Here is a 26,952-nt window from a genome sequence, read left to right as displayed (position 1 = left end):
GCAAAGGGGAAAATGAATCATTAGGCCTAAATAGATAGCAGGAGAGCGTCTTTGGGGAATTGTGTGGTATCCTTTGTCTAAAATTGATTAAATACCTCAAAATTGCTAGATGGTTTGATTTTGAACCCTCAGGCAAGTTCTTAGGAACATGTCCATATTCTAATGCCCAACCTCACACTTACTTTACATCGTTACACTTATGATTTACAGTTGTTATATCAACAGATCTTTATTGGGTTCACTTCAGTGTTGGTAGAAAAGGTATCCAAATCATATCTGATCCAAGTCACTTTATTCCTGATAACAGACATGATGATCTAGTGGGAGGACCACACAATTCCAGGGGTCAGGGGACAAAGGTTCATTCATTCATTCAATAGTACTTATTGAGCGCCTTACTATGTGCAGAGCACTGTACTAAGCGGTTGGAATGCACAAATCGGTAACAGATAGAGACAGTCCCTGCCCTTTGATGGGCTTACAGTCTAATCGGGGGATCCAATCCCAAAGGTTCCAATCCCAGCTGTCATTTGCCTGCTGAGTGATCTTGGGAAAGCCATTTAACCTCTCTGTGTTTCCTCACTTGTAAAATGGGGATTAAATAACTGCTCACCCTCCAGCTAAGACAGTGAGCCCCTTCTGGGACAGGGATCGTTTTCCACATGCTTGTACTGCACCTACCACAGTGCTTGGCATATAGTAAATTCTTGACAAATACCAATATTTTGTTATTATCGTCATCATCATCACTATTATTTTTATTGTCATCCTCTACACCCCAGCATAGGTGCTCAGTAACTACCACTGAATTGAAGCCAATAATGGGCTGAAGATAGCAGAGCCTAAGAACTTGCCTGAGGGTTCAAAATCAAACCATCTAGCAATTTTTAGGTATTTAATCAATTTTAGACAAAGGATACCACACAATTGTCCAAAGACGCTCTCCTGCTATCTATTTAGCTGGATAATGGGCTGAAGATCAACAAAGTAGATGCCACACAGCAGCCTCTGGGGAATCTTTAAAGTCCTGATACCTAATCTGTGGTGCCTGGCATGCCACAGCCTACTAGATGGGAACCCTCTATGAGCACAGTTATCTGCCCTTTGATAATAATAATGGATAATTATGGTATGCTTTGCCAAGCACTATTCTAAGCACTGGGGTAGATGCAAGTTAATCAGGTTGAACAAAGTCCCTGTTCCACATGGGGCTCCCAGTCTAAAATGAAAGGTGAGCATTTATTTAATTCCCATTTTACGGATGAGGCAACTGAGGTCAGTCAATCGTATTTATTGAGTGCTTACTGCAGAGCACTGTACTAAGCACTTGGGAGAGTACAACAATAAAGCAGGCACATTACCTGCCCACAGCGAGCTCACGGTCTAGAAGGGGAGACAGACATTAATATAAATAAATAAAATTACAGATATGCACGTAAGCGCTGTAGGGTTAGGAAGAGGGATGATCAAAGGGAGCCAGTAAGGGCGATGTCAAACCAAGTGGGAGAAGAGGGAAGGATGGCTTAGTCAGGGAAGGCTTCTTGTGGGAGATGTGCCTTCAAAAAGGCTTTGAAGTTGGGAAGAGTTGCTGTCTGTCGGATATGAAGAGGGAGGATGTTCTAGGCCATAGGCAGCACATGGGAGATAGGTCAGTGGTGAGATAGACAATACCGAGGTACAGTGAGAAGGCTGGCATTAGAGGAGTGAAGTATGTAGGCTGGGTGGTTGTAGGAGAGTAGCGAGGTGAGGTAGGAGGGGCCAAGGTGATTGAGTGCTTTAAAGCTAAGGCACAGAGAAGCTGAATAAATTGTGCAAGGTCCCGCAGAAGGCAAGTGGCAGAGTCAGAATTAGAACCCAGGTCCTCTGACTTCCTGACCCATGCTCTTTTCAGTAGGCCACGCTGCTTCTCAATGGATGGGAGAGGTTGAGCCTGGGCAAGATCCCTTCCATCAGCTTTGCCGTTCGCCATCTTAGAGGGGTGGGGTAAGACCTAGAGAACTACACATGGTGGTGATTCATCAAGCTGGAAAGGTCCCTGCCCTCGCCCATAGCTCCCATGAGGCAGTATGGCCTAGTGCCAAAACCACAGGACTGGAAGTCAGGTGACCTGGGCGCTCATCTCAGCTCTGCCACTGGCCTGCTATAGGTCCTTGGGAAAGTCACTCAATCTCTCTAAGCTTCAGTTTCCTCATTGGTAAAATGGGGATAAGATAGACTGTGAGATCTCTGTGGTACAGAGACTGCCAAATAGAATAACCTCGTATTTACCCCAGCATTTAGCACTCAGTAAGTGCTCCATAAATGGAATCATTATTACAGTTGTGATTAGGTCCAACGCAAAATTAACTTTAAATTAACTGTAACTTTCTATCCTGACCACAGCCTAACCAGAAATTGACCAGCCTAAAAAGAGGAATCCCCTCCCTCAGGATCACTGTCATGGACTCGACTTTGCTCCGGGGAAACCAGCGGCCATGAACCGACCTTGAATGTGACTGCAGCATCCTGGAGATTTTCCAGACACTTCTAGTTAACTGGATCATTTCCAGTTCGCCCCTGTCACAAGTCCCTCCCCCAAACAGGGACTGCTGGTGGCCACCAAGCCTGGCCGGTTTCAGCTTTGTGTTTATCGGTTTTAATCCCAACTCTTCCACTTGTCTGCTGGGTGACCTTGGACAAGTCACTTCACTTATCTAGGCCTCAGTTACCTCATCTGTAAAATGGGGGAAGCTGGGAGCCCCATGTGGGACAGGGACTGTGTCCAACCTGATTTGCTTGTATCCACCCCAGAGCTTAGTACAGGGCCTGGCACACAGTAAACACTTGACAAGTACCACAATTATTATTATTGTGCAGACTCACTTCAAGCCTGGGGTTTGGGGTTCTGTGAGATTCATAGGTCTTCCCAAGCTCACAGAGAGCTTCACCCCTTTCTCTCACTGGCTACTGCAAGGCAGAAGGGCAGACAGATACCAGAATAGTCTTGGGTTTTACACTTCACCCTTCCCAAGACCAGGTTGGAGATACTGAGTATGCATCTGTGCAGGAAGAGGAGTATTACGGGGGGGGGGGGCAAAATTGATCCAATTCACCATCTATAAACATTTATAAAGACCAAAGAACATTAATGAGAAATTTGTTTCAAAACGCACCGGCTCCCAGAAAGAAATCAAATTTAAAGCTTTTCTGTGCCCTTTCCCTTCATCAGATTAGCACCAGCGAAATGGCGATGTTTATTCAAAGTATGTGCCATGGATTTGTGTTCCCACTGGTGCTTGGCGTAAACAGGCCAAATTAAAATATTTCAAAATCAGATTTAGAGAGACAAGAATGAACACTCATGTCCTGAGCAGATTTATGAAGCAAAAGCAGAAAGATGGCCAGGGCAGTGGATGTGTTAGCTTCAGATATTGGCAAAGCAAAGTGAAGCCACTTCAGAGAAGGAAGAACATTACAGATCACAAGAGCTGTTATGAATTGGAGTCAGAGGATATGGTTGAAAAACCTAACTGGAAACTTAGTCCTTCACATCCACTCTGAAATGACTCTGCAAGAATATAAAAATAGATTACCGAGGAAATAGAAAAGGAAACTATAGGAACCTGACTCTTTGTTTTAGAGTACGGACAGCCTGCAAGTTCCACCAAATAGTTGGGAGACAAAACTACCGAGAATCCTTTAAGGATGAATTCAAAGTGAATTCTGACCGTCTGCATGATCATTTAGGTATGGAAATCATTTGTATCAAAATAATGTCCAAGGTTTAAGAAGATGTGGGGGGGGGGGGGGGATTTCCCCAGCCCACCTAGTGTCACCGAGTTCCCCTTGTTAAGTTGTTTTCATCAATGTGTCCTCCACGTTTCCTCATACATTTTAATGATGTCCAATGAAATACGGATGAAAGACATCCATTCTGCTCTTTTTGATTGCTCCTTTTAGTCTTCTTTTTGGCCCTTCTTCCTACTCATACCCTGTAACTCTTGGTGCCTGGTTAAGGCTCAGTTCTGGAATCCTTGTTCATTCTGTCTGAGAATTCATCCACTCCCAAGGTTTGGGCCCCAAAGGAAGCTCCCAAAGTTACATTTTCAGCCTCGTGTTTTCACCAGCTTTGCCACAATTCCATCTTCTCCTGCCTCTAGAAATATCTCCACACAGATGAACCACAGAAATACTACATTCAGTATATACAAAATCGAACTTATATTTCCTCTTAAATTCTCTCAACCTAATTTTCTCAACACTCTCAACAACACAACCATTCTTTCTGCTCCAAAAATTATAACTTTGGCATCACCACTGACTACTGTCTGACTTTCTACAGTCTATGGTCAGTCCAATTTTAGATTCTGCTATTTCATTTCATTGAGAGGCCTTCCCTTTCTACCACTTCTCTTGTTCAAACCAGTGTCACCTCCTGGATCAGATTAAGGCAGACGCTTTAGAGGATACACCTCAGGGTCCTGGGCTCTGCCAATAAAAATCTTTCTCATAACATATATATTCTAAAGGTTTTAGGACTGAAACACTACCACAAAATAGCTTTACTTTAAAAAGCTAATTGAAAATAAAATTAATAAGCACAATGCCAAACTCTCTTAAATTTGGAAAAAGACTTGTAAACAGGGGCCCCACAAAATGTAATTGCCCTGAGCCCAAGGAAAAATGAATCCAGTACCAGCAATGCCTCCTTCAATGTCTCTGGGTCTCAGATTTCTTCCTTTCTCATTGTATCCTCCATACAGTTCCTCAAAATTTTTTTTAAATGTCATTCAAAATGCATCATTCCTCTATTCAAAAACCTCCACTGGATACCCATTTCTCTCTGCATTAAACAAAAGCTCTTAACCACTAGCTTTGAGGCTATCCATCAACTATCTCCTTCATGACTGTCAGACCTCCTTCCATGCCACACTATAATTTGCAGTCCCCACTCCTCCCAAGTTAACCTTCTAACTGCACCACCCTGCAAGTCTCCTGTGTCCAACCCACTAAGTTTTCCCCCCTATAAGCAACTTCTGCCTGACCTCTAATTTTAAGTGGGTTTTTTTTTTTTAATGGTACTTATTTAGTGCTTTACTATGTGTCAAACACTGTTCCAAGTGCTGGGGTAAATACAAGCTAATTAGGTTGGACACTGTCCCTACCCCACGCAGGGCTCACAGTCTAAGTAGGAGAGATAACAGGAGAACTGAGGTACAGAGAAGTTTCGTGACTTGTCCAAGGTCACACGGAAGGCAAGTGTCAGAACGAGGATTAGAACCCAGGTCCCCTGACTCCCAGACCGGTGCTCTTTCCCTAGGCCTCAATCTCATCTATTATTCAATCTCATTTATCTCACCGCCGACCTCTCTCCCATCTCCTGTCTCTGGCCTGGAACGTCCCCCTTGCCCCCCCATATCAGATAGATAATTAATCTCCTCCTCTTCAAAGCCTTATTGAAGGCACATCTCCTCCAAGAAGCCTTTTCTGACTAAGCCTACCTTTCCTCTTCTCCCCTTATTTATATTAATGTCTGTCTCCCCCTCTAGACTGTAAGCTTGTTGTGGGCAAGGAATGGGTCTGTTTATTGTTATATCATACTTTCCGGAGCGCATAGTACAGTGCTCAGAACACAGTAAGCACTTAATAATATGACTGAATGAATTGAATGAATAGGCCATGCTGCTCCTCTGACATTATAAAAACTGTGGCGTTTATTAAATGCTTACTACGTGCCGAAACTCTACTGGGTACTGGGATAGGCATAAGATAATCAGGTCAGACAGAGTACCTATCCCACATGGGGCTCATCATCTAAGCGGATGGGAAAAAGGGAGAACAGACCTGGGAGGGAAACCTCAGACATTTAATAAAAAAGAAAGAGAGTGGGCTGTGGACATTCCCTAAGTCACCACAATAGTGAAATGACTAGAATTTTAGAATTTGATCAAAAAGAGAGAAAAAATAGTGTGTGCCCACACTTCACGAGCACAAAAAGCGCTATGGTAAAATGTGACTTCTTTTCCCAGCCCTCTAAACAAGAAATGTTGCCTGTTGCTCGTTATCAGACTCTTCATGTTACAGGTTAAAAATGTTAATTAGAAAAATTAATATTAATTGGGGGCGACATCTCACTACAACACCCATTTAATCAAGTTAGAGAGGAGGCGATTAATAAAACAAGGCAGAGCGCCCACATCAGAGGGGGATATTCCCATATCCTTAGCATCACCAATCAGCAGTCCATGGCAGGCAAAGTCAGAGGGGCACAACGGGTCGTTCATCCTGGTTTGTCAGCCTCCGGCCCAGGTGCCGAGTGCTGCCCTTAGCACTGACTCCACGGGGGCAGTAGAGGCCGTGGCCCACAGTCGTTTCCATCTGCCGGGATGGAGTTACTGCTTTCACCCGCTCAGCTGTGTGAGCTAAACTCTCGATCCAATCTCACTCACTTCAGGGCTCCAACCAGCTCCCAGGAACGGTTCAAAAAGCTCCAGACTGGATTTCTGCAATCTGTTAGCCCTTCAACTGTGTCTACCAACTTGTACTCTCCCAAGAGCTTAGTACTTAGTAAGCACTCGATAAATATGACCAATTGATTGATTCAAAGACTGCCTGACCCTGTCATGTCCCATCTCTCTTGCTCTCCCACCAGCAAAAGTGCCATGTCCCATTTGTCTATGTGGAACTTCTGGTTTTGTGTGGCCTTTCCTCCTGCCTCAATAACCCCCTGCCACTCACCCTGCTGACCCTGACCCTGGCTGGGTGACAAGTGCACAGTTCCTGAGCCTGCAGGACTAGATAAACCAGGTCCAAGGTAAACCTAGTCCCCATCTATGGTGCTTCTCACCACCCCGACCCACCTACCCAAGGTCTTGGAGCTTCTGGACTTGAGGAGCCAGTAGTCAAGGGCAATAAAGGGTAAGAGTTCCATTAATAATAACAATAATAATAATAATGGTGGTATTTGTTAAGTGCTTACTATGTGCAGAGCACTGTTCTAAGCGCTGGGGTAGAGACAGGGTAATCAGATTGTCCCACGTGGGGCTCACATTTTTAAATCCCCATTTTTACAGATGAGGTAACTGAGGCACCGAGAAGTTAAGTGACTTGCCCAAGGTCACACGGCAGACAAGTGGCAGAGCCGGGATTAGAACTCACGACCTCTGACTCCCAAGCCCGGGCTCTTTCCACTTAGCCACGCTGCTTCTCGATCTAATAATAATGGCATTTGTTAAGCTCTTACTATGTGCCAGGCACTTCACTAAATTCTGAGGTAGATACGAGCAAATAGGGTTGGATACAGTCCCTGTCCCGCATAGGGCTCACGGTCTTATTCCCCATTTCACAGATGAGGTAACTGAGGCACAGAGAAGTGAAGTGACTTGCCTAAAGTCAAACACCAGACAAGTGGAGGAGTTGGGATTAGAACCCATGATCTTCTGACTCCAGGTTGACAGGGCTACAACTCTCAGCAACTCCCAGAGTGTTCCCATCTGCAGGAAGTGAGTCTTAGAGAAGCAGCGTGACTCAGTGGAAAGAGCATGGGCTTGGGAGTCAGAGGTCATGGGTTCTAATCCCGAATCCGCCGTTTGTCAGTTGTGTGACTAGGCAAATCACTTAACTTCTCTGTGCCTCAGTTCCCTCATCTGTAAAATGGGGATTAAGACTGTGAGCCCCACGTGGGTGTAACCTGATCACCTTGTATCCTTCCCAGTGCTTAGAACAGTGCTTGGCACACAGTAAGCACTTAACAAATGCCATCATTATCATCGTCTTACATCTAATTTGACTGGTGCTCACATCCGGGCCAGGTTGATCCTCAGGCACTAGGGGTCTGAGCCTGTTCTAGGTTAGAATAGACTAGGGTTTCCCACAGAACTGAGGTCCCACAGATGGCTCCAGGCCCCAGATGTCCACAATGTACAGAGTCCTAGCTTCTTCCTGTAGGAGGGAAGAGGAAGAAGAGGAAGTAGAAACAATGCAGAGGCAGAACAGTGTGGGGAGTGGCAGAGACGAGCAGAACCCTGCTGGTGTTTGCCCAGCCTGCTGACCTGGCATATCTCCCAGAAAAGGCCCAGCAAGACAACATCCTTCCTAATGTCTATTCCCAGAACTCAGAAGACACAGCCCGACCTACTGCTCAGAGTGGCCACTTATTCTTCATCTTCGCCTTACCCCTGCACTTAAAATTCAAGCAAAGATGAACAAAGGGCTTGGAAAAAAGAAATCCACCAATCATCCATTAACAGTTTCCCAAACCCCACAGTTTTAACCGAGGTTTCCAGAATGAAGTAAGTTTCTAAAATGGAGGAAAGCCTTTTACGCTTATAAAGCTCACAAGCTGGGAAAAAAACAACAACCCATCATCTAATGTACATTACAACTTCCTAATAGAACTTCCACTGCATTTTGTCATCTTCTATTGATTGGATTATGAAGGGGCTTTGTACTGTTTGCTTCATTATTGAGTTGAGTTGTTGGGCACAGTGTTTGATGCAGCTTTTTCATCAAGGACAGAAAAAGAAAAATTTAACATCAGACCACAAGACCAGAATTTCAGGGTCCCCCATTCTTGTCGAATGTGTGCTTCAGGTTTAAGCTTTGGGAGTCCTAACCATCCCTCTTTATAATCCATAGCTCTGCCAAACTGGGGCCCCTCGCCGGGAGGTTTAGATATGGGAAAGCTTACTCATTTATTTGATTCATTCAGTCGCATTTATTGAGCACTTACTGTGTGCAGAGCACTGTACTAAGTACTTGGGAGAGTACAGTATAACAATAAACAGACACATTCCCCGCCCACAAAGAGCTCACAGTCTAGAGGACATGCATGTGCAGTAGGGTTGGCAGGCAGCTCATGGGGAATGGGGGTAACCACACTCCCCACCCTAAATCTGAGAGTGGGTGACCCACACCAATCGTGACCCAAAGCTGAGTCAGTGTTAAGTGGGTAGATCAGCTTCAACCAGCCTGGCTCGGGCATTGCTCCTGGAGTCTGAGATGACACCCTTTAATTAGAGAACAGTTTCCAAAGTTGCCACTCCCTGGACTTTTGTTAGCTCAGAGAGTAACTGAAAAGAAAAGGAAAGAAAAGAAAAAAAGGAAACAGGAGAGGTTTTGGGTGAGGGGCAGCTAGCCAGCCCTGAAAAAGGCCAGGGCAAAGAGTTGGCATGCTGAAGGTGAGAAAGCGGAGCAAAGATGGCCAACACCCCAAGGAGAGAGGACAAATGGAAAGATCACCATTGGCAGCCGCCTTCTGGGAACCAAAGCTCCGGCACACCTCAGTCCTCTAAATTGTCCCACCCGGGGCACTTCCGGATGGTGCTGATGGTTCCCAGTCACCTGGGCACTGCAGGGTGTCCCTCAATCCATCCAGAGATAATCAGCTGTCCACCTCGCTGCCAACATCCCGGGAGGAACCTGGCCAGGAATGCCCTCTCTCCAGCTGCTACTCCTTTTTCAGAGCCAGCACCCTCATAATGGGCCCCATGGTTTTTCTAGAGGATTTCCTGGGCCTCCAAGACATCCTATCTGCTAAAGAAGAGAGAAAACTTTGCTTGATCCCTTTCTATGAGAGGCAGACAAGGCAGCATAACCTTGTAGAAAATGCATGGGTCGCAAAGACAGGAGACCTGGGTTTTAGTTCCAACTCTGTTTCTGGCCTCTTCTGTGACCTCACTTTAGTCACTAAATCTCTCGGGGCCTCAGTGTCTCATCTATAAAATGGGGATACTTCCTCCCCCTTCCTCATGGGGATATTGTGGAGATAAAATGAAGCAGGTAATGTGAAAACTGGGTAAATAACGTGCTATGGAAACCTCAAGGGACCACCTTCAGCAACTATGCAATTATATTGATATTTGAACTACCAACAACTCTATGGATATGGGAGAAGAAGCATGAACAGCTATCTCTTTGCACAAGAGAGAGTGAGGCGGATTCTGGCGGGGTGGGGGTTAGGCAGGAGGTCACCTAGGAAGAAGCATCTAGAGATATCTGAGCATTCATCATGGTTACCATGGGGAGCGGGTGATGCCAGATGCTGCATTTTTACTCGAACATCAGAAGCCGTGGCGGTGGATGAGGTTACTTTCCAAAAAGCTGATGTGTGATTTTTGTGGCAAAAGCAGGATTAGAATAAGCAAATGAAGTCAGGCTTAAGTGGCTTGGGGAATTAGTGACTGAGTGGGGAAAATCTGCAACCAACACCACCTCTCAAGCCCCTGTCCCACAGAGAATCTATCCAGTTGTTCCGCCAGGCTGCAGCAGTGAACTGGATCATTTGATTTCCAGAAAAGAAAAGAGAAATACACTGTACGATAAACCATTTCTGCTGAACTTTCATTTATCCAATTACTTCAATTGCATTTAACCGATTCTTTAAAACATTTGCTTTTGAATTTGTTTTACAGATTTGGAACTCTGCCTGAAATGCAACAGATACAATGTCTTATAAAAACCAGTGTAAGAGAGCTAAATGTAGGAGCAAATTCAGATAGCACACTGAGACAATTCACCGGGATTTTGCCATGCCAGTCTGTTTCCCTGTGAACGTGGGCAAAGTGGGGTCAGGATGACCCCTGAGCTCAATTCTCTCTATGGATGCTTGCCCACTGGGAAAAGCATGGAAGAGACTCAGTCTCTTCCTGTAGGCAACCTCCAAGGCCAACAAATGGGTCCGGACTCTATAAGAGGGTTAGCACATGGAAGATGCAGCCCTTCAGCTGAGCACCCAGGAAACAATCTATTCTCCCTCTCCCTCACCACCCCCAGAGAAGGGAGTATTCGATTCCAGCTGAGACTCACTTGGATGTTTTTTCCACCAGCTCCTGTCTACCCATTCTGTTTTATCGTTCTCTCCCAAGTGCTTGGTAGGGTGCTCTGCTTTCCTCCACCATCATTAGGGGAGTACAGGATAGAGGAAATGGAAGGAACTCGGGTAATTCCAAATCTACCAAACTCTAGCTTGAGATGGTTCCCCAGGAGTATGTGTGCCTCAATTCCAACACACTCACTGATACAGTCACTAGACTGTAAGCTTGTTGTAGGCAGGGAATGTGTCTGTTTATTGTTGTATTGTACCCTCTCAAGTGCCTAGTGCAGTGCTCTGCACACAGGAAGCATTCAAAAAAGCGACTGAATGAATGAATTAATGAATTCATGGAGCCAGCTGCGTTCCTCATTGGCTTGGAGTCTGCGGCAAGATCCCTCCAGACCCTGTTTCTGAAGTCATGACATGAGGAGGTTGATCCGTATTTCTTGAGAGGTGGTGTTGGTTGCAGATTTTCCCCACTCAGTCACTAATTCCCCAAGCCACTGGGTAGACTACCCTGCCCTAATTTCCCTGCCCTGGGTAGGTGCCTTTTCTTCCCCCGATGCCTCTCTCCTTATGCCTCTCTCTCACCCTTCTGCCTTTTCTCTCCCTCTCTCCATCTAGCCCCTCATACCCATCGCTAATCTAGACGTTTTAAGAGGGCATAGGGAGAAGCCACGTGGCCTAATCAGACAGTTTTCAGTCCCATCATTCCCACAGGCCTGCTATGTGAAAGCACAGGGAAGTCCCCTAAGTCCTCTAGGCCCCAGTTTCCTCATTTGTTATAATTTTTTTATGGTATTTGTTCAGCTCTATGCCAGGTACTGTACTGAATGCTAGGGTAGGTACTAGATAATTACGTTGGACACAATCCCTGTCCCACATGGGGCTCACAATATTAATCTCCATTTTATTGATGAGGTAACTGAGGCACAGAGAAGTTATGTGACTTAAGCAAGTCACACAACAGACAAGTAGCGGAACAAGGATTACCCGGAATCCATCTGACTCCCAGGCCCAGCCTCTATCCACTAGGCCATGTTGCTTCTACTTTGACCAGAAAACAATAATTTAACAGCAGAAAATTCATTTAGCTACCATATGGTCAGGGTCCCAAGAAAAAAACTTACTTCATCCCCACCCCCAGAGAGTATTAACAGGTGGAATGTTAACCTAACCCAACCAAGGCAACACCTGTCAGGAACGAAGGGCAAACTCATCACATCAACTTATTCAAAAGCATTAGTTAAAACTGCAACTCAACAGAGAGAAATCACAGAAACATATTGTTTGTATGAGGGTATCAGTTCCCTACTGATGAATCCTGACAGAAATCATCTCGCGGACTCAATTCTGTTGACGTGTACATAGTTGCTACAAGATTGCATTTGACACACATTTAACTGGGTCAATAGTCAGTGCCCAGATTATCCGACCCAAGTCAGACTAAGTGATGGCCATTTTCTCTGAAAATACTTACTTCTGATGAGGTCACCGTCAGGACATGTAACCCAGCTCGACGGGTCCTTTGTCTCCGGACGCACGCACCTACTGTCGGTGGGCTGGGTTAGATCTCTCTCTTCATTGTCTTTGTCACATTTTTCTAAATTTAAAAAAGAAAAGACTTTACTCACTTTAAGAAAACATTATCGGAGGAGCAGTGTGGCCCAGTGGAAAAGAGCTCGGGCCTAGGATACAGATAACGGGGGTTCTAATTCCAGCTCTGCTAGTTTCCTGCTGTGTGACCTTGGGCAGGTCACTTACATTCTCTGTGCTCAGTTTCCTCATCCATCAAATGGGGATTCAATCAATGTCCGCTCTTAAATTGTGAGTTCTCTATGGGACAGGGACTGTGTACAACTTGCTTAAATTTTATCTACCCCAGTGATTAAAACAGTGCTTTACACATAATGAGTGTCCAACAAATATAAGAATAACAATAATAACAACTCTTTTTTGTAAAGGCATAACTTTTTGCCTTTGTTGTTCCCAAAAGATTAAAAACTCAATTTTCTTCCCCAAATACCCATGCTGATTACATTTGTACTCAAGTTGCATAAACATCTTGAAATCTGACCCTTTCCCTTGGTGGTAGGGAGGACAGGCTGTAGAGAGACTGTGGAGAAATTTTTTCACAGACTTCTGGGAGGGAGAGATTGAGAAAAGCTGGTTTCCTCTCTCTGCGCGGCACATGGGCATGATAAAGACTTCGGCAGAAGGCTCCACAAACCTGAAGACATTCATTCAATTGTATTTACTGAGCACTTGTATTTACTGAGCGCTTACTATGTGCAAAGCTCTATACTAAGTGCTTGACACAGGGGCAAGACAGCGTGTAGGAACAGGGACATTTGTGAGGGTGGTGGGAGAGGAGAGACAGGGTCTGGCACCTGTTGCATAATGACAGCAAGTGTGTCACCCTTCATCCAAGTTAGTACTGACCTCCAACCCCTGAATACCATCGTTCTGAAAGTCATACTTGGAAAGTGGGTTGCAGGCAGGTATTCATTCATTCACTCAATCAAATTTATTAAGCACTTACTGTGGGCAGAGCACTGTACTAAGCACTTGGGAGAGTATAGTATAACAATAAACAGATATATTCCCTGCCCACAACAACCTGCAGTCAAGAACTCTCTCTCTACTTCAAGCAATGCCGATTTCCGCAAAAATGAGAGGAGGTGGACGGAGCTTGCTCTTCCGGCCACAGTTCTGGGGCGGGGGGAAGCCTGCGTCCTCAGGATCTGAGAATCAGCCTCGGCTATCTCAAAATTCCTATTTCTTCAGAAAACTATAATCAAGGCCAACAAGGCTCTTGGGTTCATAGCTGAATACCACCTAGCAGTCAAGATTGGGGTGACAAATTGAGGTTGAAACTTTGAAGACGAAAATGCTTCACTGTGTAAAACTGAACAAAGTCTGATCACATGAATACCCTAAATCTCGGATTTTTGCCCAAGCAGATGGACTTCTCATATACAAACTGCTTACTCTGTGGGAAATCTCTCCAAACTTGAGGAGCTTTGCCAAGAGTCAATTTTGTCTTCCTAATGATTCAACAAAACACAATGGACTCCTTTGTGGCCAAGTCCAATGGCCACAGATATTCCTTAGAAACAGGCCTTTCAAAGCCAAGATTGACCAACATGAAAGTCTGTTAAATGCTTTTCAGAGATAGTGGTAAAAGAGCACCAGTTTTTCATAGCAATGCTGTCATGAAATCTAGAACAGGCTGTATAAATTGTTCTGAGGTCACTGAAAGACATGATTCTTTCTCCTAAAACCATCTTTATCTGCTGAGCACAAAACTACATTCAACCATCTGAGTCAACAAAGGAGTACTACTATTATATTGAAATCTTGAGATAATATTCAGGTCCACTGATAGAATAGCCAAAGGTTCCTTAAAAGTTAGACACTTCGCTCCTCTAAAATGGCTGATCAGGAAATATTAACTGCTCTGAAATTTTCGAAGAAATGATGGATTTGGTCCACATGAACTTCATTATCTTTCCACAGTCCTAAAGCACATTACCATTCATTCATTGATTCAATTGCATTTAATAAGCACTTACTGTATGCAGAGCACTGTACTAAGCGCTTAAAACATGTTATTTTTTAATCAATCAATGACATTTATTGAGCATTTGTGTGTAGAACAGAGTGCCCAAAACTTGGGAAAGTACAATATAGTTAGAAGGCATGATCCCTGCCCAAAAGAATCTTACCAACTAGTGGAGGGCACAGACAAACACATTATTGTTAAGAGAAGCAACCGAGAAACAGGACACGTATCTAAGTGCTCAGGAGCAGGGTTAATATGAAAGTTCTTGGGAATATGAATGGAAATAATCAAGTGGCACAGAATGCAGGGAAACTAGGGTGGGGAGATGAGACATTAGTTAGGGAAGATTTCCTGAGGGAGATCTGATTTTCGTAAGGCTTTGAAGATGGGGTGACTGGTGGTCTGTCAGATATGAGGCGGAAGGGAGTTCCAGACAGGAGGGAGGGCTTGAAAGAGGCAGAGATGCGATCAAGGCATGGTAAGTATGTTGATGTTAGAGGAGACAAGTGTGTGGGCTGAGCAGCGTGGCCTAGTGGAAAGAGCATGGGAGTTGGAGAACCTGGGCTCTCATCCTGAAACTGCCACCTGTCTGTTGTGTGACCTTGTGCAAGTCACTTAAGCTCTCTATGCCACAGTTACCTCATCTATAAAATGGCTATTAGGACTGTGAGCCCCATGTGGGACATGGACTAGGTTCAACGTGATTGGCTTGCATCTACACCAGTGCTTAGTATAGTGCCTGGCAAACAGTAAGTGCTTAACAAATACAAAAAAAAAGTTGAGCCAGGATAGGTAGGAGGAAGACAGCTGATTGAGTGTTTGAAAACTTACAGTAAGGAATTTGGGCTTGATGCCTAGATGGACGTGCAGCTTTTGGAGCTTTCTGAGGAATGGGGAAATGAACACATAATTTTTCTAAAGAAAAGTGAGCTGGCCTGAACTGGGGAAAAGCTGGAAGCAGGGAGGCCAGCAAGAGGTTGATAAGGTAGTCAAGGTGGGATATGATAAATGCAGTGTGGCAGCAGTTTGGATTAGGATTAGGATTCAGTTTGGCAAGAAAATGGCCACTGCTGAACTTGAAGAGGCCAGACATTATACTGCAAGGGATTGTGGAAAGAAGTGGAGGAGAGGAAGAGGTGGTAGGGGATGTAACCAACTCATTCAAGGTGCGTGTAAAATAAATGATAGAAGAGAGATGTGGTGGTAATGGGAGGTTGCAGTGGGGTCAAGGGAGGGTTTTACTGGGACAGGGGATACATATGGATGTTTAAAAGCTATGGAGAAGGAACTATTGGAAAGTGAACCATGAAGATGGTAATCACAGAGGGAAGAATGAGTGGCAAGGGCAAAGGGATTGGTTTGGAAGGCTGGTGGAGGAGGTAGATCTTGAAGAGGCAGAAGAACTCCGAATGAGAGACGGCAGGGAATAATGAAAGAGCGGTGAAGGGCCAGAGTGAGGATAGGATTGGAGAGGTGCCGGAGTGATTTTAGAGAATTTACACCTAACGGTTTCACTATGGTCGATGAAATATCTAGCAATAGCATCAGGGGCAAGACATGGTTAGACAACATGAGCTGAAATGGAGGGCCAGAGGAAACATTTTCAGGGCACAGAAAAGTCCAACTTAAGACCAGGCTGCATCTTTGTTAAATGTTGAAATGTGTCAGTTAGACCTGCCTGGCAAGCTGTGCTCCCAAAGGGAGTGACTCTATTTGAATAGAAACTTCAAGAGAAACATAATAAAGAGGCAAAAAGCAAAAGAGTGTCTGATGCAGCAAACAGCATGGGGAAGCAGCATGGCTTAATGGGGAAAAGTAAAGGAGTTCTATGGGAGATGAGGGATGTTTGTGGGGATTGGATGTGGGGTAGAGGCATTTCAAGTAATACCTTGATACCTTAGTTACACATTCTGCATAAAAAGGCCAGGTGGAAAGAGCACAGACTTGGGAGTCAGAGAACCTGGGTTCTAAACCTGGCTCCTCCACTTATCTGCTGTGTGACCTTGGACAATTCACTTAATTTCTCTGTGTCTCGGCTACTTGATCTGTAAAAAGGGGACTAAATCCATCTCCCTCTCACTTATTCATTTATTCATTCAATCGTATTTATTGAGCAGTGTACTAAGCGCTTGGGAGAGTATAATATCACAACAAAGAGACACATTCCCTGCCCACAAGAAGCTCAACAGTCTAGAGGGGGAGACAGACATTACTATAAAGTGAATTACAGATACATGCATATGTGCTGTGGGGATTGGAGGGAGGATGAATGAAGGGAGCAAATCAGGGCTAAGCAGAAGGAAGTGGGAGAAGAGGAGAGGAAGCCTTAGTCAGGGAAGGCTTCTTGAAGGAAATGTGCCTTCAAATAGGGTTTTGAAGTGGGGGAGAGTAATTATCTGTCTGAGAAGAGGAGGGAGGGTGTTCCAGGCCAGAGGTAGGATGTGCGGTGAAAGGTCGGTGGTTAGACGAGATCGAGATACAGTAAGAAGGTTAGCATTAGAGGAATGAAATGTACGGGCTGGGTTGGAGTAGGAGAGTAGCGAGGTGAGGTAAGAGGGGGCAAGGTGATGGAGTGCTAACAGTGAGAGGGGTTTTTTGATGCAAAGGTGGATGGGCATCCACTGGAGTTTTTTGAGGAGTGGGGAAACATGGTCTGAAGGTTTTTGAAGGAAAATAATCTAGGCAACAGAATGGAGTATGGACTGGAGTGGGAAGAGATAGGAGGCAGGGAGGTCAGCAAGGAGGCTGTTGCAATAATCAAAATGGGATGAAATAAGAGCTTGCATTAATGTGGTAACAGTTTGGACAGAGAGGAAGGGGTGGATTTTGGTGATGTTGTAAAGGTAGAATTGACAGGATTTAGTGATGGCTTGAATATGTGGGCTGAATAAGAGGAGTCAGAGATAATGCCAAGATTACAGGCTTGTGAGACAGGACAGATGGTGGTTCCATCAACAGTGATGGGACCCCTTAAATGGGATGGGGGTTGTGTCCAACCTGATCATCTTGTATCTATTCCAGAGTTTAGCACAGTGCCTGGCACATTATTAGCGCTTAACAACTACTACTAAAAAAAACTATAAACAAAAAAGGACACCAACCCAACCAGAGACTATTTTTAAGTGCTCACATGGCGAGAACCTGTCTGTTAGTCCTGCATTAGCCTTTTCAGTCACACAGGCACCCATGGGTCAAATTCACCTTCATGCTGACATCTGTGAGTGGGAAGGTGAGCTCCGGATAGGATTACGTGACACACAGAGGCAACTTGGCTCCAGCCTTTGAAGCTCATATAGCTAAAAGTGTCAGGAAGGGAAATTTATATATCTTAAGACAGTGTCAGTTTTGACAGACATGTTCAATTATGGGCAGCAACACTCAGAGAGTCTAAGAGCGTCTTCACCCCATGGAGAGTGAGGGACTTAAAGAGAGTCATTTCATAAACCTCCAACGTCACCTGATGTTTGACTGACTTTCTGCTGCATTTTGAAATCCCCAGGTTCACCACCTTAATCCCACTTAAAGCTGGAAGACTACAAACAGGACATGAGTTACAACAGCAATGCTCTTTGGTACTGATTTGGGGATACTGTGGTAACCCCCAAATCCAATGGTGCAGCAGGTTGCCCCTTGCAGCTTTTATAGACACCCAGAATGGAAGGGATTGTAAATTATACATCAGTTTCATCAGCCACCACCTCCCCACCACACACACACACAGATAAAAACTGTTCTATAAGTAATAATTATGAAATTTATTAAATTCTTACTATTCATTCAGTCATATTTATTGAGCGCTTACTGTGCACTATGTGTCAAGCACTGTTCCAACTACTGGGATAGATACAAGATAGTTAGGGAGGAGACAATTCCTGTCCCATAAGGTGCTCGCAGTCTGAGTATGAGAAAGAACAGTTATTTAATCCCCATTTTACAGATGAGGAAACTGAGTCACTGAGAACTTAAGTGATTTATTACCCATGGTCACACAGCCGGTAAGCGGCTTGGGCAAGTCAATTAACTTCTCTGGGCCTCAGTTACCTCGGCTGTAGAATGGGGATTAGGATTGCAAGCTCCATGCGGGGGCAGGGACTGTGACCAACCTGATTAGCTTGTATCTACCCCAGCGCTTAATAGAGTGCATGATAATAATGATAATTTTTGTATTTGTTGAGCACTTACTATGCACCAGAAACTGTACTAAACACTGGGGTGGATACAAGTCAATTGGGTTGGACACAAACCCTGTCCCATGTGGGGCTCACAGTCTCAATTCCCACTTTTCAGATGAGGAAACTGAGGCCCAGAGAAGTGAAGTGACAATCCCAAGGTCACACAGCAGACAAGTAGTAGAGTTGGGATTAAAACCCAAGATCTTCTGACTCCCAGACCCATGATCTACCACACCACTACATTTATCCACTACACCATGGCACATAGTAAGTGCTTAACAAATACCATACATAGTAAGCACTTAACAAATACCATTAAAAAAAAAAGCAGATTTTGGGTTTAGAACTCCCACTGCAAGGACAGAGTTCTTTCAACTAGCCCATGATGCTTCTTATTTTAGCACCCAAAAGACAGCTAGGCATATGGGTAGATCTCATAGCTTTTATCTTGCAATTTTGTACTGGAGTGACTAATAGTCATTTGAAGTTTTTTCTCCTCAAATACAGCAGTTGGTGGGGGGTGGGGGGGAGATTCAATACAATTCTCGAAAAAAAAAAAAACTTGGCAAGCTCACCAAATGTTGAGACATTATCCTTACTGCTCCTCACTAAGTGTCAAAGTATTGCAACTAATTGATCTAATTAACACAGAGGTATTTAATTCTGAGACTTTGCCATAACAACTAAGGGAACGTAAAAAGGCGCACATGGTAATGCTAATTGATTCTAATAATAGACAGGGTTGAAAGGAGCCTCTAGACACAGGTAGACAAATGAGAAAATAAGGAAAATCAAGATGCAACACCGGACACTTGGAACAGTGCAGATATATCAACAGACAGTTGTCAGCCAAGTTGCTCACAATCATCCATTCAATCATCATTTATCGCCGCTTTCTGTGGAATTACAAAACTGGAAAATGGGGAAGAAAAAAATAAATGAGTTGGGAGATCGGCTAAAGATGTTGTCTGCAACAGCTGCTGAGGGGGTTCGAGTGCCCATTTCACTCCCTGTAATGTCCCCATTAAGGAGACTGAGAAATTGGCCAAGTCCCTGGAGCCAGACTCTGATTATCTGTGTAATCAGGACAAGGAGAGTCTAGGTAGAGCCCGCATCTCACCACAGTCAAAACTAGAGTTTCTAACTGGCCTTTCCCAGAACTCAAAATTAGGAGACAATGCCCCTCTCTCCCTATCCTGACTCAACTTCCAACAGGAAGCGGGAAGCAAGCAGGCCGGGGTAAGAAGGCCCGCAGAATTCTTGAGAGGGGCAGGTGTACATGGTTTCATGTGCACCCAATGTACCGCCCCATTGGGATTGGCCAGCATCACATCCTGTAATTCCATCCCAGGGTCCAGCCTGTGTCCAACTTTGGGTCACTGTAAGTAGCAGTAGTAATAATGATAGTATTTGTTAAAACAATTACTAGGTGCAAAGCACTGTAAATGCCAGTAGTCATAATAGTATTCATTAAGTATCATTTTGTTCAGAGTACTGCACTAAGTGCTAGGAAAAAATGCATGGGTGGAAATGACCCCCAGAACCTGTCCCTCAGAGGGCTCTAAAAACTCTAAAAACAAAAATTAGGGGGAAAGTAACTTAGACATGGTTCTTTTCCCTTGGAGGGTTCACAATCTAAAAATAAAAAGGAGGGAGAGGAGTGCTGACAGACACACACACAGAAAACAAAACACTACGCCAACACAAAGCACCTGGCCTATGAAAGAAAATATGGGCCTGGGAGTCAGAAGGACCGGGGTTCTAATCCCAGCTCTGCCAAATGATTACTGTGTGACCTTGAGTAAGTCACTTAACTTCTCTTTGCCTCAGTTTCCTCAACTGTAAAATGGGGGTACCTGCTCTCCCTCCTCCTCAGACTGTAAGCCCCATGCGGGACAGACACTATGTCTGACCTAATTAACTTGTGCCAACCCCAGAGCTCAGAACTGTGTTTGAAACTTAGTAAACACTTAACAGATATCATAAAAAAAGCCCAAAACAAAGTTCAGTAGTTCACTGTGGCTACAGGAGAAGAATCATAGGTTCCCTGTGGCTCCGAGTCCATAGCCACAACTGCAGCCAACTGCAGGTGAAGCGGGGCAGGCCAGAAGGGAGACCCCACAGGTAAACCAAGGAGAACCAGTGCAGGACCCCTCTGAGACTGTGTGGCGGTCTAGTAGAGAAAGCAATGTTGCTTAGTGGATAGAGCACAGGCCTGGGAGTCGGAGGACTTGGATCCTAAACCCGGCTCCACCACTTGTCTGCTGCGGGATTTGGACAAGTCACTTCATTTTTCTGTGCCTCAGTTCTCTTTATCTGCCAATACTCTCCCCGTTTTCAAAGCCTTATTGAAGGCACATCTCCCCCACGGGGCCTTCCCTGACTAAGTCCTCCTTTCCTCTTCTGTCTCTCCCTTCTGCGCCACCCTAATCCCCTCCCTTTATTCATCCCCCCTCCCAGCCCCACAGCACTTCGTGACATATGTAAAATGTATTTATGTTAATGTCCATCTCCCCCTCTAGATTTTAAGCTCATTGTCGGCACAGAATGTGTCTAATATTGTATTGTACTCTCCCAAGCGCTTAGTACAGTGCTCCACACACAGTAAACCCTCGATAAGTGTGGTTGATTGAATGAATGAGGACACCGAGGGCGGGAACGTGGCTGGCAACAGGTACTTGGAGGAGTCATGGGGCCATTGGGTCTAAGGGCAACATCTCTGAGAAGCCAGCAGAGAGGAGCTAAGTGAACAGCTTAGTCTAAACTGCTGCTTTCTTCCTGGAGTTCCTGCCACTATGTCAATTCATCGTGGGCAGAGAATGTGTCTGAAATACCATTACATTGAACTCTCCTAAAGTCAGTGGCAGCATATAGTAAGCGCTCAACAAACACCACTGACTGGCTAACTGACTTCTGGCAGCCCTCGAGCCCCACTCTGCAGAGCTGCAGGGGCAACCGTAGAACAGCTATGGCATATGTATACTGCCCCTGGGCCTGCTTCTTACTGCTCTCACCGAGAATTTCTGCTCAGCTCTGGTAACAGTTAAAGGTCGGCTTTGTCTACTGCCAGTTCTCATGTTCCTCCCCAGGCTGTTGGGCGGAAGGTATGAAAGGCTTCTGAGCTGTTTCAAAACAATATATTCTGCCATCGGTTTGACCACAATGTAATCTACCACCTCCCCATTCAGGCGGTTTGGGGCAGGAATGGTGAGCTGCTCAGGGCAGCCATGCATGATGGGGATAGGCACTGTACTAAAATGGGGATGGGCATTGAATTAAACCTCGTAAAAACCCAGTCAGCTCAGCTTCTGGATTCTGGAATGAAATCTCCTCCTACTCAGGTTAGGCCATCCCTATAACCAATCAATTAATGGTATTTATTGAGACCTTACTGTGTGCAGTGCATTGTACTAAGGAGTTGAGACAGTAAAATACAATGGAGTTGGTAGACATGTTCCCTGCCCACAAGGAGCTTATTGTCTAGAGGAAGAGACAGACATTAAAGTAAATTATAAATCTGTACATAAGTGCTGTGGGTGAAGTGAATATCAAGTGTTTGAAGGGTAAAGATCCAAGTTATAAGCAACACAGAAGTGAGAGGGCATAGGGGAAATGAGGGACTAGTCAGGGAAGGCTTCTGCACTTATGCATTTATGTTTTCATATGTTTTAGTCACCTACAGAATCTATGCATATATTAATCTATGTACTCTACTATTTATTCACATATCAATTGATTCATAGTGTTTATTGAGTTATTGATTCATAGTGTTTACTGTGCAAAGCACAGTACTAAGCCCTTGAGAGATTAAAATAGGAGTCCCTGACCTATAATGGGAAAAACACAAACAATTATGCACAAGTAGGGGAAAAGCAGAAAGCAAAGATGGATAGGTGAAGAAATAACTGTATAGATAGGAGAATTATGTGTAACATCCTTGAGGTAAGGGCAAAGTTCTGCTGTACTCTCCAAAGTACTTAGTATTATGTTTCCCCACTCACGATGTTTTCAATAAATGCCACTGATTAATCGATTGAAATGTGTTATGGGAAACTGTGAATGTCCCAAGAGCTGAGGTAATAGGGAGAAGATGGCTTGGGGAAAATAAAATCAGTCAGGGATATCTCTTGGTGGATTTAAGATTTATGGGAAGATTTGAAGAAAAGAAGAGTGAAAATATGGAATGCTGCACTAATTTGGTTGCTATCTTGTGCAGAGACTATGCTAATCTTCTTGGCATCATTCCAATTTTAGTCCACGTCCATCTTTCTCTGGTTAAAACCAGTTCCTCTGTCTGTCCTCCTTCTTGTGAAAACATGAGCCTACCCATCTCCCTTCTTAGATTTCTTGAGAGCAGGGAAAATGTCCTTTAACTCCGACGTACTCTTCTGAGCACTTAGTGTAGCGCTCTGCACTCCGTGGATGCCCAACAAATAGCACTGATTGACTGATGAGACAAAGCATAACTGTATTTTTTAGGACCAAGTGGGCATGAAGTTGGATAGTTTGTCAAATTCCAAGTACTCTAAGGTGGACACCTCTGAAAAAGTGGAGATGTCCAATCCCTTTCCCCTCATCCAGCAGCTGAAACTTGACCTTCCAAGAAAGCCCCAGGCTCAGGAAGTCCATTTTGTCACTGGACCGACAAGGCTTGCATCCGCTGACCTTTCAGCCGCATTGCAAAACCCGTTTCTCTGTCTCGCTCCCCCCGGAACGGGGAAAACAACTTGCCAACACTTGCCTCCAAATCAGATAACTCTGGCATTTATTTAGTCTTCTGTTTGGATTTTCTATGGGTCCACAACTTCCAAGCTTTGTCAAAGCATGATCCTTAAATGGTCATGAATGCATCTTTAAAGCTTTGATTACTAATTTTGCAAAGAATCCTCCCCCTTTGATTTAGTATTTCAAGTGGCTTCCTTGAAAAGAACCAGGCCCCACTGTTCAGCCCTATACCTAATTTTCAATTTGAAGGTGAATTTAAACATGCATAAACTTCCCCCTCTTTCTGCCCTGCCAAAATCCACCTCATTTCTGAAATGCTGAAATAGAAGTACAAATCATAATTTCAGGTTACAGTCAAACTCAAAACCACTAAAAGAGGAGACATAAAGGCCCAAGTCCATGAATCATCTTCCTGGGATTAGGTGGGTGTGAATCTGAAAGCAGAAGTGAGTATACATATGACAAATAAAGTTGAGTACACATTAAAATGACGATCCTTCCAATAGATCCTGTTTAGTAAGCCCTCTGGGGCTTGCAGTAACATCTATGAAACATAAACCAGTTTCAAAAATCTGAAGGCCAAAACTTTCCTCTCTCGGCATATGCCAAATGCCACAAAAGCATCTCAAAAGTTTGAGTAACTTCAGTTCACTGGCCAAAAACTCCCCATCATTCAAAATACCAAGCAACTTTATATTTCAAGAGCACTGATTATGAACACAGGAAGGGCTGTGACATCTTTGATCTGCTTCATTTAGAGCCCCACATGAAACCACTGGAAATAGGCCCAGTCTAGAAGCTAACTTTCCCTCTATATAAACAGGATAGAAGTTTTCATCAAATCATAAACTCACAGGGCAGGGACTGAAAGAGATTTCATTGTCCACCCCCTGCCTCTGGAAGAGAACTGCACATAGCACCATCACAATGACTTTTTTAGGGGGCAGGCAGTTGGGGCGAGGGAGGCTGATGGTAGGAAATATTTGGTTTTTATCATTGTTGGTTTTGAACGTTCCATTGGAGTCAAAAATTTCAAAGACAGTAGGGATCATAGCATAAATGGAAAACATCAACTTCAAATTTCCAGCTCATAAATAGAATTTTAGGGCCATCCTTGTCCTATTGGGCACACATATCTCCAGCTCTGCCCACTGGCTCCCTGCTGGCACTCTCGCAACAGACCATGCCAAAGTCTCTGCCATTACTCCCACCGCCACCAACCCCAGAACAGCCATTAGGTCTGTGGAAATCCCCCAAGCCAAAAGGGTCTGTGGGGGCAGCAGCAGGGAAGAACCAGACTTGAAGACTGGGCTACTAAGGAAGGGAAGGCAGTTGGCAGCGGCAAGGACAGCAGCCAGGACAGCAGGGAGCTGAGGGGAGAGTTCTGCTCTAAATCAACCTTGTGCACCCTGAAACTCCTTCCCCCAAAACTGGGGCCAAGAGCTACACAGAGACATTGCAAATCTGTCACAGCGATTCATTTCCCGCCCCGGTGAGTACAATAAACCTCACTTTCACAGAAAATCTCCCACATTGCTGGAATAAACGGAGATGTTTTTGCCAAAATTCCCCAACTAGAACTAGGAAGTGCGGTCAAGGAAACAGGAAGGTACCCTTCCTTTCCCAAAAGGTTCCCTCAGTCTCTCCAAGCACCTCCAGAAGTGACCCTATCACATGCAGTGGAGCTCCCACAAGCACTGATTATGGTGCTGTCAATCAATCAATATTTACTGAGCACTTACTGTGTAAGGAGCACCAAACTAAGCACTTAGGAGAGTATAACATAACAGAGTTCGTAGATACATTCCCTACCCACAACAAGTTTACGGTCTAGACGGGGAGACGGACGTTAACATAAATAAGTAAACTGCAGCTAGATACTTAAGTGCAGTGGGGCTGAGATGGGATATGAATAAAGGGAGCAAATCAGGGTGACTCAAAAGGGAGTGAGAGAAAAAGAAATCAGGGCTCAGTCAGGGAAGGCCTCTTGGAAGAGATGTGTCTTCAATAAGGCTTTGAAGGTGGGAAGAGGAATTGTCTGTCAGATATAATGAGGGAGGGCACTCCAGGCCAGAGGCAGGACATCAGTGAGAGATTAGAGGCAAGATACATGAGATGGAGGTACAGTGAGTAGGTTAGAATTAGAGAAGCCAAATGGTCGGGCTGGGTTGTAGGAGTAGGAGGAGAGCAGCGAGGTGAGGTAGGAAGGGGCAAGATGATTGAATGCTTTATAGCCAATGGTATGGGATTTCGGTTTGATGTGAAGTTGGAAGGGCAACCACCGGAGGTTCTTGAGGAGTGGGGAAATAGACGGAACGTTTCTGTAGAAAAATGATCCTACTGGTGCTAGAGCCGGTAAGGACAAAGCCCTGGAGAAGGACAGGAGAATAGGGAAAGGAAGGGGAAGAAGAGGCCCTTTCTCACTCAGTCTTGAACCCATTGCCTCAGCTGCTCCGTTCAGAGAAACATGCTGCACTTCAGAGACTAAAGACCCCTAAGTTCTCCTTGTAGGCGGCACGGTCCATTCAATCAATTGGTCAATCAATCAATGATATTTATTGAGCGTTTACTGTGTGCAGAACACAAACAGAGTTGGTAGACCTGTTTCCTCCCCAAAAGGAGCTTACAGCCTACAGGAGCAAACAGGCATTAGAGTAGATTAGCAATCGGGGAACAGTAGAGTACGGTAATAGGACCATGCCACAGAAGGATGAGGGTGGAGTACTGATCCTCTCCCATGACTTTTGCTATAATCCCCTCAGATGGGGGCCATGACTACCAGACCAGGGGTTTGGTTTCCCTGGGAGAGAAATCGGCAGCAAAGCTGTGCCTTGGCAGATACCGACCCTGAGGATTTCTCACTCGCATTGGGTTCGCTAGCACAGACCGGTTGAAGTGCACTTCCAATGACCTTCGGCTCCCAAGGAACTCAGCTGAGTGGGTTGGACAGATAAAGTCTTGTGACCAGACGGACCCCACCTGTTCGGGCAAAGTGGTCTTGGCACACAGCTGAGCAGGACCACGGCCAATATGATGATGACAGCTCCTCCAAGAGACATTCCTTAAGCCCCCATTTCCCCTACTCCCTCTCACCCCCACTTCCCCTACTCCCTCTCCCTTCTATGTCTTTCCCTCTAGACTAAAAACTCCTTGGAGGCAGGAACATGTCTACCAGCTCTGTTGTAATATACTCTCCCAAGCCTTCTCTATAAGACTCTGCACACGGTAAGCGCTCAGTAAATGTCATTGTTTGATGGATTGAAGCAGCATGACTTAGTGGATGAGCACAGGCCTGGGAGTCAGAAGGACCTGGGTTCTAATCCCAACTCCACCACTTGCCTGCCCTGTGACCTTGGGCAAATCTCTTAACTTCTGCCTCGGTTACCTCATCTGGAAAATAGGGATTAGGGGTGAAAGGCCTGTGTGGGATGGGGACTGTGTCCAACCCAATTACCTTGTATGTACTCCAGAATTTAATACAGTGCCTGACACATAGTTAAGTGCTTAACAATAAATAATGTTGGTATTTGTTAAGCGCTTACTATGTGCAGAGCACTGTTCTAAGTGCTGGGGTAGATACAGGGTAATCAGGTTATCCCACATGAGGCTCACAGTCTTAATCCCCATTTTACAGATGAGGTAACTGAGGCACAGAGAAGTTAAGTGACTTGCCCACAGTCACACAGCTGACAAGTGGC

General features: G+C 44.9%; 1 protein-coding gene and 1 non-coding gene across 4 annotated transcripts in view; both read right to left on the bottom strand.

Annotated features, from left to right (window-relative positions):
• The window catches only part of MDFIC (MyoD family inhibitor domain containing), a 113,008-nt gene that overhangs the window by 73,765 nt on the left and 12,291 nt on the right, over positions 1-26,952 (bottom strand). For all 3 annotated transcript variants that reach the window (XM_029073735.2, XM_029073732.2, XM_029073733.2), the window contains exon 2: positions 12,273-12,395. In XM_029073735.2, the coding sequence (XP_028929568.1) occupies positions 12,273-12,395 (123 nt within the window). The remainder of the gene's footprint in view (positions 1-12,272; positions 12,396-26,952) is intronic.
• LOC114814828 lies at positions 22,702-22,811 on the bottom strand. Its single transcript, XR_003762625.1, has one exon. It is a non-coding gene; the product is annotated as a U6 spliceosomal RNA (small nuclear RNA).

Source organism: Ornithorhynchus anatinus, chromosome 10 (assembly GCF_004115215.2).
Source record: "Ornithorhynchus anatinus isolate Pmale09 chromosome 10, mOrnAna1.pri.v4, whole genome shotgun sequence".
Classification (NCBI taxonomy): Eukaryota; Metazoa; Chordata; class Mammalia; order Monotremata; family Ornithorhynchidae; genus Ornithorhynchus; species Ornithorhynchus anatinus.
Note: the sequence above shows the minus strand (reverse complement) of the source record. Positions and strands in the feature narration are given on the sequence as shown.